Source organism: Trichechus manatus, unplaced genomic scaffold, assembly GCF_000243295.1.
Source record: "Trichechus manatus latirostris isolate Lorelei unplaced genomic scaffold, TriManLat1.0 scaffold00044, whole genome shotgun sequence".
Lineage (NCBI taxonomy): Eukaryota > Metazoa > Chordata > Mammalia > Sirenia > Trichechidae > Trichechus > Trichechus manatus.
In genome coordinates this window covers 3,880,681-3,898,519 of record NW_004443980.1, presented here as the reverse complement: position 1 = coordinate 3,898,519, position 17,839 = coordinate 3,880,681, and the positions used below count along the sequence as shown (strand labels likewise).

The 17,839-nt window shown below is 37.5% G+C and overlaps 1 protein-coding gene across 3 annotated transcripts in view; it reads right to left on the bottom strand.

Moving 5' to 3' along the window:
* The window catches only part of KPNA3 (karyopherin subunit alpha 3), a 98,432-nt gene that overhangs the window by 12,990 nt on the left and 67,603 nt on the right, over positions 1 to 17,839 (bottom strand). For all 3 annotated transcript variants that reach the window (XM_004376570.1, XM_023731532.1, XM_023731533.1), the window contains exons 8-12: positions 17,735 to 17,821; positions 17,202 to 17,371; positions 15,939 to 15,983; positions 5,481 to 5,612; positions 3,029 to 3,157 (exon numbers count right to left, since the gene is read on the bottom strand). In XM_004376570.1, the coding sequence (XP_004376627.1) occupies positions 3,029 to 3,157; positions 5,481 to 5,612; positions 15,939 to 15,983; positions 17,202 to 17,371; positions 17,735 to 17,821 (563 nt within the window). The remainder of the gene's footprint in view (positions 1 to 3,028; positions 3,158 to 5,480; positions 5,613 to 15,938; positions 15,984 to 17,201; positions 17,372 to 17,734; positions 17,822 to 17,839) is intronic.

The window sequence follows — 17,839 nt, the reverse complement described above, 5'->3', positions numbered from 1 at the left end:
CGAGAGTATGGCCCCAGACACCCTTTTAGCTCAGTGGTGAAGTTACTTCTGAGGTTCACCGTTCAGCTGGGGACTGGACAGCCCCATAAAACAAAATGGGACTAATGAGGCACAGCAGTCCAGGGACAAAGACTAGAAGGCAGAAGGGGACAGGAAAGCTGGTGATAAGGAACCCAAGGTTGAGTGAGGACAGTGTTGACACGTAGTGGGGTCGTTAACCATTGTCATAGGGCAACATGTATACTAACTGTTTACTGAGAAACTATTTTGTTCTGTAAACCTTCATCTAAAGTGAGAATAGCAGCACAACTGGAAGAATGTTATCTATGTCACTGTATTGTGCTTGTAGAAATTTTTGAAATGGTGTATCTTTGGCTATGTATATTTTCACCAAAAAAGAAAAAAAAAAAAAAAGGTCGAGAAGGGAGAGTGTGGACATGTTGTGGGTTTGTTTACCAATGTCATAAAACAATGTGTACTGTTTAACGAGAAACTATTTGTTCTGTAAACCTTCATCTAATGTACAGAAAAAAAAAAAAAAAAAACAGTATGTCAACCTGGCTAGACCATGATTCCCAGTATTGTCTGGCTGTCCACCATTATGTGATCTGATGTGATTATCGTATGTGTTGTAAATCCTACCTCTACGATGTTAATGAGGCAGGATTAGAGGCAGCTATGTTAATGAGGCAGGACTCAATCTACAGGATTAGGTTGTATGCTGAGTCAATCTCTTTTGAAATATAAAAAAGAAAAGTGAGCAGAGGAGAGGGATTTCATGCCACCAAGAAAAGAAGCTCTGGGAGCATAGCGTGTCCTTTGGATCTGGAGTCCCTGCGCTGAGAAGCTCCTAGACCAGGGGAAGATTGATGACAAGGACCTTCTCCTAGAACTGAGAGAGAAAGCCTTCCCCTAGAGCTGGCATCCTAAATTCAGACTTCTAGCCTCCTAGACGACAAGAGAATAAATTTATGTTTATTAAGGTCATCAACTGTGGTATTTCTGTTATAGCAGCATTAGATAACTAAGACACCATACAACTATGGTAATATATTAATAATTGGTCAATCTGTGTTACAGTACTTGGGTGTTCACTGTACTAATCTTGCAAATGTTTTGTAGGTTTGAAAATTTTCAAACAAATGTGGAGCAAAAAAAAAGCAAGTTGGTAACTTCAGCTTCTAGGGTCCCATCGTGATCCCAAAGATGCAAATAATGCAAACGCTATGGGTGAAAAGCATTTGAAGCAACTGACTACTAGGTGAAGCTGAACAGGTATCTAGGTTAAAATTAATTCTATTAAACATATTATGTAGATTAAATATTTCAGTATTTTTACTTTCCAATTATAAAACTCACCTCTATTACTGAACTTTCTACAGTAAAAATAACAGACCTAGAGTCTGAAAGTCTCTAGCTTCTTTCCCTTCACTGGAACAAATGTATCTATAAAATAATGATTGTCAACAACATACTCTTCTATAGGAATCTAACTGTCATGTTACAGTCAAGCAACTAAATAAATGTAGTTATGACAGAGAAGAGGAAATGATCAATTCTGATGGAAGTGGCGATGGTGGCACTTCAGGCAAATGACGATGTAGTCAACTAATACTTGGCTACCACATTTATGACTGTCACTGCGCTAGATAACGGAGATGAAACCCTGAGTGGGAGAACTCAGTCACAAAGGTATTTGAAAATGGCCATTCAGAGAATGTTAAATACTGAGTAGGAGAGAAAAAAAAAAACCAAACCCGTTGTCGTTGAGTCCATTCTGACTCAAAGCGAGCCTATAGGACAGAGTAGAACTGCCCCCTGAGTATGAGAGAAGGTATGAAATGAGGGCTGGAAAGGAAAGGTAGGGAACAGATCATGAACAACCTTCATCACACAGAGGAATCTATTCTTTACCCTAATGACACGGGGAGAACTTTAAGTGAAAGAATATGATTCATGTTTTTGAAAGGACAGCAAATAGCAGCAAATGGTTCTGCCCTCCTCCAAAGTAACCTGCCCAGGGACGACTGCCAGAAAACCAGATGATTTACACAACCCACTGCTTCCCACTCTATTTTCATCATATTCTTCTCAAATTTACCACTGCGTAACTCATTTGTCCCTCTTCCTCTTGGGAAAAAAATACACAGGAGTCTTCTATCTGAAAATCTATCATTCCATATGTATGCATATGCTTTTTTTCCTGAGTGAGCTAATTACTTAAGTATATATTATACAATTAATAATAATTTTGTACCTCAAGCTTGAAATCTTAGAAAGAACAATTTTTTATGATCCCTTAATTTAGGTATTCTATCTTTAGCTCCAAATCTAATTTTGTAGGGAGATTAATTTATGATATCTCTATTTATCAAAAATACCAGCCATTTAAGTGGCAGATTCTGTATGCACTTGACCTAGTGACTATAATTTACTGGTTGTTGGTATTACTCAATCTATTTAAGTTAAAAAAAGTCTAAAAATATTTTTCATTCTGTGATGATCACAGTAGCACTTATAAGAAGCAATTAAAAGTTGGAAAAAAACCTCAAACAATTGCAGAGGTGATCTGAAGTTAATTCTCATCTCATCTGCATTGGTTTTGAAGAAAAACTACAATGGAACAAGCAGCAACAGTAAGAACCAAAAAACAAAAACCAAGCCCACTGCCACTGAGTTGACTCTGAGCAGAACTGCCCCATAGGGTTTCCAAGGCTGTAAATCTTTATGGAAGCAGACTGCTGGCAGGTTTGAACCACTGACCTTTCAGTTAGCAGCCAAATGCTTCAACCACTGCGTCACTAGGGCTCCTCAGTGTACTCGCAGCCCAATCTAATTACAAGAATATAACACAAGGCCCCCAACCAGATGTTTTCTCATTACCTCCCTTTGAACCACGAGCCTTCTGGTTAGCAGCCAAGTGCTTTAACCACTGCACCACCAGGGCTCCCCAACAGAAACAAGCGGGCAGTTAAATGAGATATACAAAGAGAGAAAAATAGAGTGATGAAGACATTGTATGCCTTACCTTATTTATCTTCTCTTTTGGGTGTGATAACAGATTTGGGAAGTGGGACAGGACATCACAGTTGAGAACAACCTGGGTCTGCTCGTCAGTGCCGGTCACTATGTTGCCAACTGCTCTGAGTGCTGCTGTCTAGGGTGGGGATACAATATTTTCTGTAAGTTTATTTATTTGTTTATGATGAAACTGATTCTATCATAATCTTGAGAAAATGTAAAAATATAAAGGGTGAATGAGTAACATTTATTTCATCCTCACACAAAGCAGTAAGCAGAACTGGGAGCAATTCTGAATTTTAAACAAGTCACTTGTGAAAAATATTTCATGGAAAAACCATGTGAGCAACTGATTCAAAAAAGAGCCAAAGAAATTTAAAAAAGAAATTAAAACGAAAAACCTGAAGGCCCATTTTAAACAGCTATTTTAATCCATTACTAAAATTTTATCTCTTTAAAACTGTTGTACTATCCATCAGTGTCTGTCTCCGTTAGAGTGCTGGCTGAAAACAAGCTCAGTGCTGTTCAAGTCACTCTGTTCCTCTGCTCAGTGGAACCACAGACAAGAATGTGGATGTCTTGTGTGAGCCCTCTATGCTTCCGCAGCACCCACCTCTATAACGACACAACAAACCAAACTAAAAACACTGGTTTACCTGTCTGTTCTACCCAAGCCCTGAGGTCTGAAGCGCTACAAGGACAAAAATCATTCTTTATTTGAAGAGTCCTGGATCATAGTTATATTCTAGTTACATGCTCTTAAAAGTCACTTCATTTGAGGACTGTTTTGCAATGAGAATATTTCAAAGTAAAACAGATGTAAAATACTTGTATAGTGAAAGAATCATAAATGTTACATATATTAACTTTGGGATGTCACAGACTATGAAAATAAATTTTTCTTTCTTTATTAAGGGCAAGGATAGGTAACTTTATAAGGTTAGCAGCTTTTATTTGCCAAGAGGGATGTTAAAAAACATCTACCATGTTTTATCATTCCATAAAATAACATTCTGACGTGAAAAAAGGCACTACAGACAATGCCAGAATAAAGACATTCTATTACCAAAAGGACTTGCTTGTACTTGTGTAGGTGTGAACATGCGTCTGCAGGTCTACCTACACTGTCCTCGATATTCTCAATTTAAAGGAGAACCGGTAAAGAGTTCACTATGGGCAGCATGTGGTCCTGAAATTCAGGTTTAACAGCTAGAAAGACAGAATAGGAAGTTAAGAGCAGAAAGAAGAGAGATTTGACTGGGATTTGATTTAAAATACTCAACAAAAACAACTAAAAAAGAGTGGAGGGATAGATGATAAAGAATGACAGAATGTTGATAATTTCTGAAGTTGAGTGATGGGTACAATGAGGTTCATTATATTATTCTTTCTACTTTTGTGCATGTTTGAAAATTTCCATAATAAAATGTTAAAAGAGAGAAAGAGAGGGATTTCAAAGACATGCTAAGTTATTGTGTACACTAAAATAACAACTCAATCAACGTTTATGGAGTGCCTATGGTATGACAGGGGCTACTTTAGGCACAGAGATAATGATGAAAAGATAAACTTACTACACTCTTGAGAAACTCTGAATCCAATGAGCATAATAAAGAAACTAGTAGTTACAATAATGTAGTAAATTATAAAAACAGAAATGTTATTTCTGAAAAAAAAAGAAATAACAGGACTTCCTCTTCTGGGGAAGATTAGGGAAAATTTCCCAAGAGAAATCCTGCTGAGTCCTAAAGGTTATCTCTGGTGCAAAGTGTGTAGCGGGGGGCATTCTAAGCGTAAGTGCCAAATGCTCATTAGAGTAGGGGACGATGGCTTTCTTTGTTAAGTACATGAGTATGTACGGCTGAGGTGTAATTCTCATATGGGAGAGGCAGGCTGGAAAAGTTTGAGAGCTAGGAAGTGACCAGATGATAAAAACCTCTGATCTGGCACTGGGATATTGGCAGCACTAAAACATTTTAACAGAGGCCAGGAGTGGGCACACATTTCCATTTAGAAAGCTCACTTTGGCAGAAGTAGGATAAACCCATCTATCAGCCACCTACCCCTAATTAGAGTGGGGAGATACTGGAAAAAGAGGAAGGCAGTTAGGAGGCTACTAAATTATCAGAGAAAAAGAAACAGGGTCTTGAACTAACTCAGTGGCTCAGATTTGAAAACTATATATAAAGAAGAATTGATAGGATTTTGTAACAAAGAGGAAAGAAACAAAAGGCAGATCAAGGTTTCTAGCTTGGACCATGCTGTCCATTGAAAGGGGATGCAGGAACAGGAGGAGGTTTGTGGGAAATGATGATACACTTCATTTTTGTCTGGTTGAAATGACAATGGAATGCTTGAAAGAGTTCTAGGAGGATATATTTAAGAGGTCAAAAACAATTGGCCATATTGGTCTGGAACTCAGCAATTCTATATAAGTAGGAAAATTTTAAAATACTTACTTGAACTTTCACTTCCTGGTGGCTGAGAAGGGGCACAAGAAATGGCACAACCCCTGAATCAATAACCATCTGTATCTGCTCATTACCTCCATCGGTCAGGTATGACAGGGCCCAAACGGTATCTACAAGAATCTGTAGGAGGTAAAAAAGAATAGCCAGTTTACGTATTTGTTTGAATGTTTAAAATACATAACATACCTTAGGAGTGAACAGAAGAAGTAACCAAGTTTTATGTCTTGGTGGCAAAAACATCTGCTTCCCTGATAAATGTATTAAGTAGTAGGTATTTTGCTCTCAATGCCTACCTCAGACTATTCTTCATAAAAATGAGACACAGAAGTCTGTAATAACTTCTACCGTATCTTCTGCATTTATATATCAAACAGGTGAATTTAAAAATAGGCAGAAAAGTAGTTCTCCTTGTCCCACAAATTGGGTACCTAATAATCCCATGTATCATACACACATTCATATACAGAATGAGGCCAATACTTCAAGTCTGTTGTTGTATGCCATTGCGTCAATTCCGACTCATAGCGACCCCACAGGACAAAGTAGAACTGCCCTCTAGGGTTTCCTATGCTGTAATCTTTACAGCAGCAGATTGCCAGGTCTTTCCTCCAGTGGACCTTTTGGCTGGCAACCAAGTGCCTAACCACTGTGCCAGCAGGGCTCCTTACTAGAAGAGGCCAAAAAGATTATCTGTCTACTCTAGAGGTTTTCATACATGTTTAGCAATGCAATTCATTTTTCAGACTACAAAAGTGAACAGATAAACACGTCCTCAACTGAGGAACATGGAGTACAAACCATGCCCTATGTCCATCCTAATTTTGCAGAGAAAAAACACAGGCTCAGAGGTTTGGTGACTCATTCAAGGTCAAAGAGTTTGTTTGTGGCTCTCCTTGGTGTTTTCACAGAGAAATGTGAAGCACTGGTCTTATCCTATGTGAAATTCAGAGATGTTTATTATTAAAATTAAAGACATCCTGTAGCTCTAAGATAACAGCGGCCACCTAAACTCAAATCTCTCCACATACCCTTAAAAAAACAGATGAATAACAAGACCAAATAAAACCACATATAGCCTGCATCTTCAGCATTACTAGGAATCAGAGGACACGACAAATTTCAAATAATGTGTAAGAAGAGAAAAAATTAAATTCTTCACTTTTGTCTGGGCTTCCTGCCCCAAGCCTGTGTGAGACTTCAGTCTCTCTGAATAAGCTGTATAGAGAAGAGGCGAAGGCAGTGAAGGGCTTAAAGGCAACACAGCTGTAAACTACTGCCTCTAAAGATAAAGAAACAGTTCTCTGAACTCTCAGGCAAAAAGATCAAATGACTTATAAGAGTAAGAAAGTCAGGCTGGCATCACACTTTTCAAAAGCAAGATACAGTGAAACAGCATTTTCAAGAAACTTGAGGAAAGACAGTGTGAACTAAGGATCAGGCTACATAAAAATAGTTACATATGCAAGAACTAAGAAAATACTCAGAAGCTTTTCTTCAGAGGTCTACTAGAGCAGGGGTTGGCAAACTACAGCCTGTGGGCCAAATCCAGCTGTTTGTTTTTGTAAATAAAATCCTATTAGAATACAGTCACGCCCGTTCATTTGCACATTGTCTATGGCTGATTTCATGCTATAAGGCAGAGATGCAAAGTGCAACAAAGACCGCATGGCCCACAAAGCCTAAAATATTTACTATCTGGCCTTTATAGGAATCCTTGGGTGGCGCAAAAGTCCTCAATTACCAGCCCCAAACTGGCAGTTCTAACCCAACCAAGGGGTGCCTCGGAAGAAAGCCTGGTGATCTGCTTCTGAAAGGTTACCGCCTTGAAAACCCTACGGAGCAGTTCCACTTTGCACACATGGGGTCACCATGAGTTGGAACTGATTAGGTGGCAACTAACAATGACAACAACAAGCCCTTTACAGAAAAAGTGTGCCAACCCCTGTACTAGAGGATGAGCTTCATTCATCCAAGAGATGAACGGGGAAATTTCAGTGAAAAAACTCATGTTGAGCATTTAATACACTCATTCCTCACTTACCAACATGGTTAGGTTCCAACGACTAGGTTGTTATGCAAAAATTGGTGTTATGCAAAAACGGAGGATGGCCATATCAGATCACAAAATGGAGGATGACTACATCATTACATAACTGCCAAATTACATCATTACATAACTGCCAAACCACTGAGAATCATGGCCCAGCCAAGTTTGAGACATAATCTTAGCTATCACAGCTAGCATTACTCTTGCCTCACACCCTGGCATCTGTTACTGCCAGATGTACGTCATTGATGTGCAAAACAATCAGACAGTAGATTTTTACTATCACTGTAAACGTAAAATGTTGGATAAGAAGATAGTTGATAAGGGGTAGGTTTACAGATCAAAGATCACAGATTAACACAAATGTTAGGACATGAGTGGAATAATAATTTATAAATGTTGTATGTTCTGGAAAAAAAGAGATACTGCAACTTTAAAAATGGCAAGTCAGAAGCTGTGCCTGTGAGCTGAGCCCATCTACCATCCCACCCCAGCTGCAATGAGGCCTCGCTCCGGGAGGGTGTCTGTAGATGCTGTGTGAGAACAGAGCCTGTCTCCTACCCAGTCTGGCAATAACAAGACTTAAATAGGAGTAAGAGTCTCATAACATAATACCCAAAATGTCCAGAATGCAACTGAAAATAACTTGTCATACCAAGAACCAGGAAAATCTCAATTCAAAAGAGAAAAGATGATGTACAGACACCAACACTCAGATGACACAGATATTATCTATGGAATCATCCGACAAGAATTTGACAAGGATTTTAAAGTATCATAAAAATGCTTCAACAAGCAATTATGAACACTCTTGAAACATGAAAAATAGGAAGTCTCAGCAAAGAAATAGAAGATATAAAGAAGAACCAAATGGAAATTTTAAAACTGAAAAATTCAATAACTGAAAAACTCACTGGAAGGGTTCAATATGAATGAAGATGAGAGAAGAAAAAAAATCATAAACTCAAAGACAGGTCAATAGAAATCCAATCTGAACAACAGAGAGAGAGAGAGAAAAGAAATGAACAGAGCCTTCTGGACTACTTACAGAACAATAACAAAAGACCTAATATCTGTGTCATCAGAGTCCCAGAAGGAGAGATGGAGCTAAAAAAATTTTCAAGAAATAATAGCAGAAAGTTTCCCAAATTTGGCAAAAGACATAACCCTACAGACTCAAAACTGGAACGAGGACAGTGAGAGAAATGAGAAAAACAGAATAAGCTCATCAATCATTGCACAGGTAAAAGATAGGGGTCAAAAAATACCATTTAAAACTGTCACATCACATAGTTAAAAAGAAAAAGGCATTACAAAAGGTAAAAATATAAAGCTTACCTACTAGAACAAAAACACAAACCTTCCTAATGCCAAACGAAATTTTAAAAAGGGAAAAGAAAGCACACTAAATAGAGACTAAAACACACAGAAATTATAACACAAAATAATGAGAGTTGAAACCAAATATATCAATCGTATCACTATTTGAGAACTTGGGCCACACCAAATAGTTTATGGTTAACAATGTGTTCTGTGGTGAGTAACTATTTTTGCTTGCCTGAAGCCCTAGGCCATGCTATACCAGTCGAATCTTTGGGTAGTCTAGAGACTGAGTAGCTAAGGTCAGTCACATGGGTGCTCCATGTCTACGTGACAGATCCCCAATAAAAACCCTGGACACCAAGGCCCACGTGAGCTTTCCGGTTGGCAATATGTGTTGCCACACATTGTCGCTGGGAGAAATAAATACCGCTGGTATATGACTCCACTGGGAAAGAACAACTGGAAGCTCATGCTTGGCTTCTCCCAGACTCTGCCCTATGTGCCTTCTGCCTTTGCCGATTTCAATTTAAAAACTCACTGGAAGGATTCAATGGTAGAAAGAAGATGAGAGAAGAAAAAAATTCACGAACCGGTAATAAATCATAACTGTGAGTATAACAGCTTTGAGTCTTTCTAATCACTGAATCTGAGGGTGGTCTTGGGGACCCCTGATATACTTATCACCAATGTTACCCATAATCAAGTCTCAGCACGTAATCAATCTGCTACAACTGATTAATTTCATTTGTACCAATGGTAAAATAAGCTAGATATGTATCAAATATTAGAGGACACTCGAAACTGTCTAGGAATCTCAAGTCATGGCTGAACGACTTCAAAAAGCACAGGAAAACCGAATCATTTCCATTGCAAACAAACTTTTAAGCAGTACAACAAATACAAAGCAAATGAACAGACTGACCTGAGTTAGTCCAAATTTCTCCTCTAGTTCTCAGTGTCAATATTTTAGCTTTCCTTCTAATGTCTCACAGGCACATTAAAGTCCAAAACCCACCTAATTTCTTCACACTCCAACCCAGCCTTTTCTCCAGGATTCTCAGCCGTCACCGACTCAAATTCTGAAGCCGTTCCTGCTGTTTTATACCTCTTTCTGTAGCTATTCTAGTTTTCTGTTGCATCTTACCCTAACCTTCCAATCAGAAAGCTTGGTATTACCCTTGACTCCTCTCTTCTCTCACCACCCATATCAAACCCAGCAAATTTTACCACAGAAATATTTTCCAAGTCTCCCTTTGCCTTTTTATTCCTACTGCCTCAGTTCTAATACTGGTCCTAATTTTCTATAATCCATACCACAAAACTACCACTAATCTGACTTTCCAACTCCAGTCTCCCCTAAAATCTACACTCAAATTAGTAGCGATGAGCTATAAATCCAAAATACAAATTTGATCATTATTCTTCCGCTCCCTATCTACTACGTAAAAAAAGGATATATGGCTCTTAATGTGGTAATCAAGACCTTTCATGATCTGTTGTTGTTGTTATTAGGTGCCATCTAGTCAGTTCCGACTCATAGCAACCCTATGTACAACAGAACGAAACACTGCAAGGTCCTGCACCATCCTCACAATCACTGCTATGTTTGAGCCCACTATTATAGCCACTGTGTCAATCTATCTAGTTGAGGGTCTTTCTCTTTTTTGTTGACCCTCTACTTTACCAAGCATGATGTCCTTTTCCAGCAACTTGTCCTTCCTGATAAAATGTCCATATTGAGACGAAGTCTTGCCATCCTTGCTTCTAATGAACATTCTGACTGTACTTCTTCCAATACAGATTTGTTTATTCTTCTGGCAGTCCACGGTATATTCAATATTCTTCGCCAACATCATAATTCAAAGGCATCAATTCTTCTTCGGTCTTACTTACTCATTTTCCAGCTTTCACGTGCGTACGAGGCGACTGAAAACACCATTGCTTGGGTCAGGCGCACCTTAGTCCTTAAAGTGACATCTTTGCTTTTTAACACTTTAAAGAGATCTTTTACAACAGATGTACCCAATTTGATGTGTTGATTGATTTTTGACTGCTGCTTCCATGGGCGTTGATTGTGGATCCAAGTAAAACGAAATCCTTGAAATCTTCAGTCTTTTCTCCGTTTATCATGATGTTCCTTGCTGCTTCAGTTGTGAGGATTTTTGTTTTATGTTAAGGTGTAATCTGTACTGAAGGCTGTGGTCTTTGATATTCATCTGTAAGAGCTTCAAGTCTTCTTCACTATCAGCAAACAAGGTTGTGTCATCTGCACAACACAGGTTGTTAATGAGTCTTCCTCAAATCCTGATGCCATGTTCTTCATACAGTCCAGCTTCTCGGCTTATTTGCTCAGCATACAGATTGAATAAGTATGGTGAAAGGATGCAACCCTGATGCACACCTTTCTTGACTTTAAACCACGCAGCATCCCCTTGTTCTGTTCGTACAACTGCTTCTCGATCTATGTACAGGTTCCTCGTGAACACAATTAGGTGTTTGGAATTACCATCCTTTGCAATGTGACCTGTAATTTGTTATGATCCACACAGTCAAATGCCTTTGCAAGTCAATAAAACACAGGTAAACATCTTTCTGTTATTCTCTGCTTTCAGCCAAGATCCATCTATGTCAGCAATGATATCCCTTGCTCCTTGTCCTCTTCTGAATCCGGCTTGAATTTCTGGCAGTTCCCTATCGATGTACTGCTACAGTCACCTTTTTTTTATGATCTAGGATCTGTTAAGTCTCTACCTTATTTTTCTCCCCACTGTTTGTTTCATAATTTGTATCTCTCAGCTTTTAAAAACTCCTTTGCTGACCCCTGAAACTACTGCCCTGATAATCTTTAAACCTTAAACCAAAAATACCCCCTGAAGTCTTCTTAAAACCAAATAACAGTTTAGCTTAACTATTTAAAAATGTCTGCCTTGAGCATTATGCTCTTTTAAGATAGGAAACTTCGGGAGCAGTCAATTTATGTTAATGGAGGAGGAAAAACTCAGAAAAGAGGGTGAGAATGGTTGCACAGCTTGAAGAATGTAATCATTGTCACTAAATTCTATAAGTAGGAACTGCTGAATTGGTGTATATTTTGCTGTATGTATTCTCAACAACAAAAGAAATTAAAAAACAAAAAAAAAACTACTTTGCTGGTTCTTCTTCCACTGCTGCCACTGTTTAAAAGCAAGGAATTCCTTAGAATTCAATTTCAGACCTCCTTCTGAAATACAGCCTCCCCATAGCAATCTTATTCAATTCTCAGTTTCGTCAATCCTTATAAACTGGTAAATTCCAAATACATGTTGCTTTATTTTTCCTGGAAACATGCCATAAAGGGACATCAAGTAAATAAGACCCAATGTGTCTGTCCTGCAGTAACTCATCATCTTCCTTAACCAGGTTTATCTTTTTGCTTTATTCCTTCTGATGGTCCATGGCAATATTATCTACTTGATTCTTAAATTAGAAAAGTAATTTTTACTTCTCTCTGATCTTTCCCCCTACCACTTCTACTCACTTTTATCTCCTAACTCTCAAATTCTTTCTCTCCTAACCCTCAAATTCTTTCTCTCCTAACCATTACTATTGTTACAGCTTCTAGTTCATAATTCATCAACTTCTTTAGACCTACTGTGATAGCAAATTAGGTATACCTATCAAACTTGCCCCACTCCAAACACTTCATACTTCTTCCAAGTTATCTAACAGAGCTGAATACATCACTCTTCTATTTAAAAATCTTCAATGACTCTGCACTGACTACAAAATAAAGCCCAAACTCCTTAACACAGGATTCAAAACCCTGCAACTTAACTCCTCAGCAAATGTACTGGGTTATTAAACTACCTGTATTCTCCAAACCCTCCATGTATTTTCTCAACTCCTAGTATCTTTCCTTTTGTTTTTAAAAAATAATTTTATTGTGCTTTAGGTGAAAGTTTACAGTGCAAGTTGGTCTCTCACTTAAGAATTGTTTTATGACACCGGTTGCAATCCCTGCAGTGTGACAGCACTCTCCCCCCTTTCTACTTTGGGTTCTCTGCGTCCGTCTGTCCAGTTTTCCTGTTCCTTCATGCCTTCTCGTCTTCCTTTCAGACAGGAGTTGCCCATTTGGTCTCATATATTTGACTGAACTAAGAAGCACATTCCTCACGTATGTTATTATTTGTTTTATAGGCCTAATCTTTGTCAGAAAAGTGGGCTTCGGGAAAGGCTTCACTACTGAGTTAGCAGGGTGTTACGGGACCACAGTCTCAGGAGTTCGTCCAGTCCCTGTCAGACAAGTTTTTTTTTTTTTTTTTTTGTGAATTTGAATTTTGTTCTACATTTTCCTCCTGCTCTGTCTGAGACCCTCTATTGTAAACCCTGTCAGAGCGGTAGGTGGTGGTAGCTGGGCACCATCTAGTTGTTCTGGGCTCAGGTTGGTGGAGGCTATGGTACTTGTGGTCCACTAGTCCCCTGGACTAATATTTCCCATGTGTCTTTGGTTTTCTTCATTCTCCTTTGCTCCAGACAGGATGGAACCTGTAGATGTATCTTAGATGGCTGCTCACAAGCTTTTGAGACCCCAGAAGCTACTCAAAGTTGGATGTACAACATTTTATGAACTATGTTATGCCAACTGACCTAGATGTCCCCCAAGATTATGGTCCCCAGTCCCTCAGGCTGTTTAGATGTGTCTAGGAAGCATCTATGATTTTGCATTGGACACACTGTGCTGACTTCCCCTATACTGTATGTTGTCTTTCCCTTCACCATAGTTGACATTTGTCTACTATCTAGTTAGTGATTTCCTCTCCCCACCTCTTCCCTCCCTCATAACCATCAAAGATTTTTTTGTCTACGTGTAAACCTTTTTTTTAGTTTTTATAATAGTGGTCTCATACAATACTTGACCATTTGTGATTGACTTCTTTCACTCAGCATAATGTCCTCCAGATTCTTTCCTTGTGTTCTTGAAATGACTTTTCAACTTGAAAAAATCCTACTCATCATAGTTATGTGACTTTAGACAAATTATTTAACTACTCTGAGCCTCTACTATCTTACTTGTAAAATGGAGAGATAATGATAGTACAAATCGCAGGATTTTTATAAGATTAAATGACTTAGCATATGTGAAGTGCTTAAAATAGTGCCTGGGACCTTTTAAACTCTCAATAAATGCTAACTATTAATGTTATCATCTGTGTCATCTGTTACACTTCCACCACCAACCTTCTCCTTATAATGCCCATTTCAAATGTTACTTCCTCAGTGAAGCTTTCTGATTTGTCAGACAGAATTACTGTGCTCCAATAATCTAGCACTTTGGTCATTCCTCTATCATACTTCTTCCCCTTGTGTCTGTGCTTACACTGTATTATGCATTTATGTGGCCGCGGTATAAAAGAACACAAGCCTTGAACCAGCTTCAATTCTCAGCTATGGCTCTTACGACCTTAGGTTATTGAACTCTTACTGAGTTTCAATTTCCTAATTTGTACAACAGGATAATAGAACTTTTAAGGGTGCTAGTAGGATAAAAGGAAACTACAGAAGAAGATTCAGTATAGTGAGTTCTTGACAAATGTTCACTTCTTTCCCTCTTTTTACCTATTCTTAAGGTCTTCAAGAGCAGAGTCTCTATGTCTTCTTTATCTCTGAACCCACAATTTACGGCACAACTCTGGTGTAAGTGGAACAATCTGTGACTGTTTGCTAACCTTGACAAATATGCCTGTAACCCCAGTCCTTTGTTCCTTTAATACCCCTGGCTTTCACATAAACACAACCAACAGATGGTGGAAGCTTTTATTTGCCTATAATTCCATGATGTCCTAGGGAAAAGTCTGGATAGAATATCAGATATTTTGCTTATTTCTCTTTTAATCTTGTCTGTCAGAAAGTTCAGAGATAAACTTAACACTCAATGGCAACAACTAAATTTTTTCTATAATTTTACTTCCTTCTTTTTCCTTACAAGAAGTTTATTATCTTATACATCTTTTGTTAAGTCACTTTATATCTGTTTTGAAAATAAAACAATATATAAATATGTTTTGCTTAACTTTTATGACATTTCAGACTAATATATCACAAATAAAAGGTGGCTTTAGTTACCTTTGAAAGATTCTCTCCTAAGACATTAAAGTCCTAACATGAGCTAAAGAAATGAGGTTCAATTTCTACATATGGACCATACTACCTCATGAGAAATGCTAGCGATAACGTTTTATTTACTTCATCCCAATGTAAAACACACACACGCACGCGTACAGACACACACAAAGACAGGATCATAAAAACACAAACATACAACAAATCAGAAAGAGATTTTAGTTGGAACAATAGAAGCTAGACAATGCTAGCCTAAGTTTATCTATTGTTTGAAAGATACATTTTGCCTTACTGCATTTAGAATTTTCAGATTGCCTAAATAGCATCAAATTAGACATTATGCCAGAATATAGACATTAAATGTTTAACCAAATCTCGTGTAATGGAAATATCATCTAAAATGCCTTTGCATTTAAAACTATACTCTATATTCAATACTATACTTCAAAAGGTTGTAGCCTGGGAGGCAATGTGGTTTAATGGAAAAAACACAAGATCTGTTGTCAGAACGCCTTGGTTTCAATACCAACTCTGACCCTTGCTAGCTCTGCAACCTTGGATAAGTCACTTAACCTCTCCCTGAGGCTCAGTTTCTTCTTATTCTGTAAAATGGGGACAATAATACCTAGGCTACGTACTGAAAGATCAAATGAGATGAAAAGTAACAACAATGAAGGTGCTTTATAAAGTTTTAACCACTTTACAAATATTAATACTTAAAAACACTGCAACAGTACAGATAAACAAATTAACTCTACATGTGATAATTTCTCTACAGTTAGCATTTTTGCTGTCTGGCTGGTTTAGCTATAAATCTAATCCACCCTTAATCCTATTTTCAAAAACTACTTACACATTGCAGAAGCTTGGCAGGTTGAGAAAATACGTGCTGACACTTACTGAAAGCCTAAAGAGTAAATAACCCTTCCATTCCCCATTGGAGCAAAATCCCAAATCTAAGCTTGTGCTTTACTTACATTTATGTCCGTATGGTATATGAGCACACATAATGCCGGCAAAATCTAAGGAAAGAAGATAAATAATAAGTAACACTAGAGTGGATGAGTATGTCTTAGTAAAAACAAACTGCTACATAGAAAGCAGTAACTACTGCTGGCAGGGCAAGAAAGACAACATGTTTGAATCTCTTCAGTTAAGAAAATGAAAATCTGACAAGATCATTCTAAAACACCAGAAGTATATTTAAGATACCCAGTTAAAATATCCAAATAAATCTGTCAGAGATTAATGTACCTTAAAGGAAGAACATTTGTTTTCAATAAACTTCTTTACACATACAATGCCAAGTGGAAAGCATGGAGATGCAAGTATTAACAGTATGGCTACTTAAGAAACGCTGCTATTAAAACTGCCATCATCATCTCACTTAGCTGAGGAAAGTAAAAACATGATTTTATTTAATAAGTTATTTGATTCATATTAAAGTTTTTGACCTTAGATTTTGTCAAGAAAATTATAACCAATATGTCTATGTATAAAGCTTTGTTTCTTGCATTCCGGCCTTACAGATCTTTTATTTAAAACCTAGGAAAGGAAGTAGAGGGGATGGGTGGATAGGAATCACATTCAGTACCCTTTGCATAAAACAAAACGTAGCAGAAGCTGGCTAAAGATGTCAATTATAAAGACATCATTTCTCTATAGTCAAGTGAATAAAAGTTACAAAGAATTTTTATAAACTTAAAATACTCAAATCCATTTACAAATCAGATATAAGAAAGTTTTTTTACTTTCCTTTAATTAGATTTAACACAAAGTATGTCACACTTTTAAGAACATTAATTTTGTCAGACATCAAGGGAATTTCAACTGGACTTAATGCAAACTCACTCAAGAACATCTGCATATAACAATGCTAGTTTCATCTGTAGAAGCATTTTATTTAGTAATTGTTAAATCAACAATGCAATGTAGTAACAAAACTTTGAGATTTTTTTTTTTTACTTTCTCCTTTTGTATTTTCCTCTTTGAATTTTTTATGTTTTCTTTTTATAAACATAGTGGTTAAAAAAGAAGAACTGGGATGGACTGATAATCTTTCAGATGCTATAAGATACTCAATTTTTATTTCACAGGAGTCAAAAATAAATATAACTTACTTAAGAAATCTTATACCTGAATGAAATCCGTGCATGTATTATTCATTCCCTGTGCATGAAAAGCTAAAGCACAAACATAGGGAAAAATATACCATCGGGCCTTTACAATTCTTCATTTACCTCCTGAACTGTTTCCATAGGCGGTGGGGGGTCCTTATTCCTGCAGAGATTGACAATGACCCATGTGACGTTCCGAAGGAAGGTGATGGGAATGGAGGGATTGATGAAGGACAGAAGAGGTTTGACAACTCCCAGTGATATGACATAATCTCTACATTGAGGACCATCACCTACAGAAATGAAAATTGTATTTAAAAAAAAATTACATTCAAGATGAGAAGTCTGAAATGTATGCAATGGCTCATGTTGGGACACTGATGTTCTATGTTTCCTCACCATTAGCCAAGGGCATCAAGCATTGTTGTTTCTCCAGATTTTGATTTGGGGGCACAAAATTTAACCTACCAGTCCTGATAGCAAATCACATTATCCTTTACAAAGAGGTACCACCTTAAGTTAGTATTTATAAGGCAAGGAGAGAGTCAACCCACAATAAATTTAGAGGAAACATAGTGTATAATGGCTATGCCAACGTAGAAGAAAGTTAATTAAGATTCTTAATTGAAGTCTTTTCAAACCTGAATGTAACTTACCTATAATGTTTCCCAAAGCCCATACTGCTTGTTCACAAACATTCTGATGTGGTGAATGGAGAAGTCTCAGAAAAAGAGGTACTGCATCTATAATAAAGAAAAATA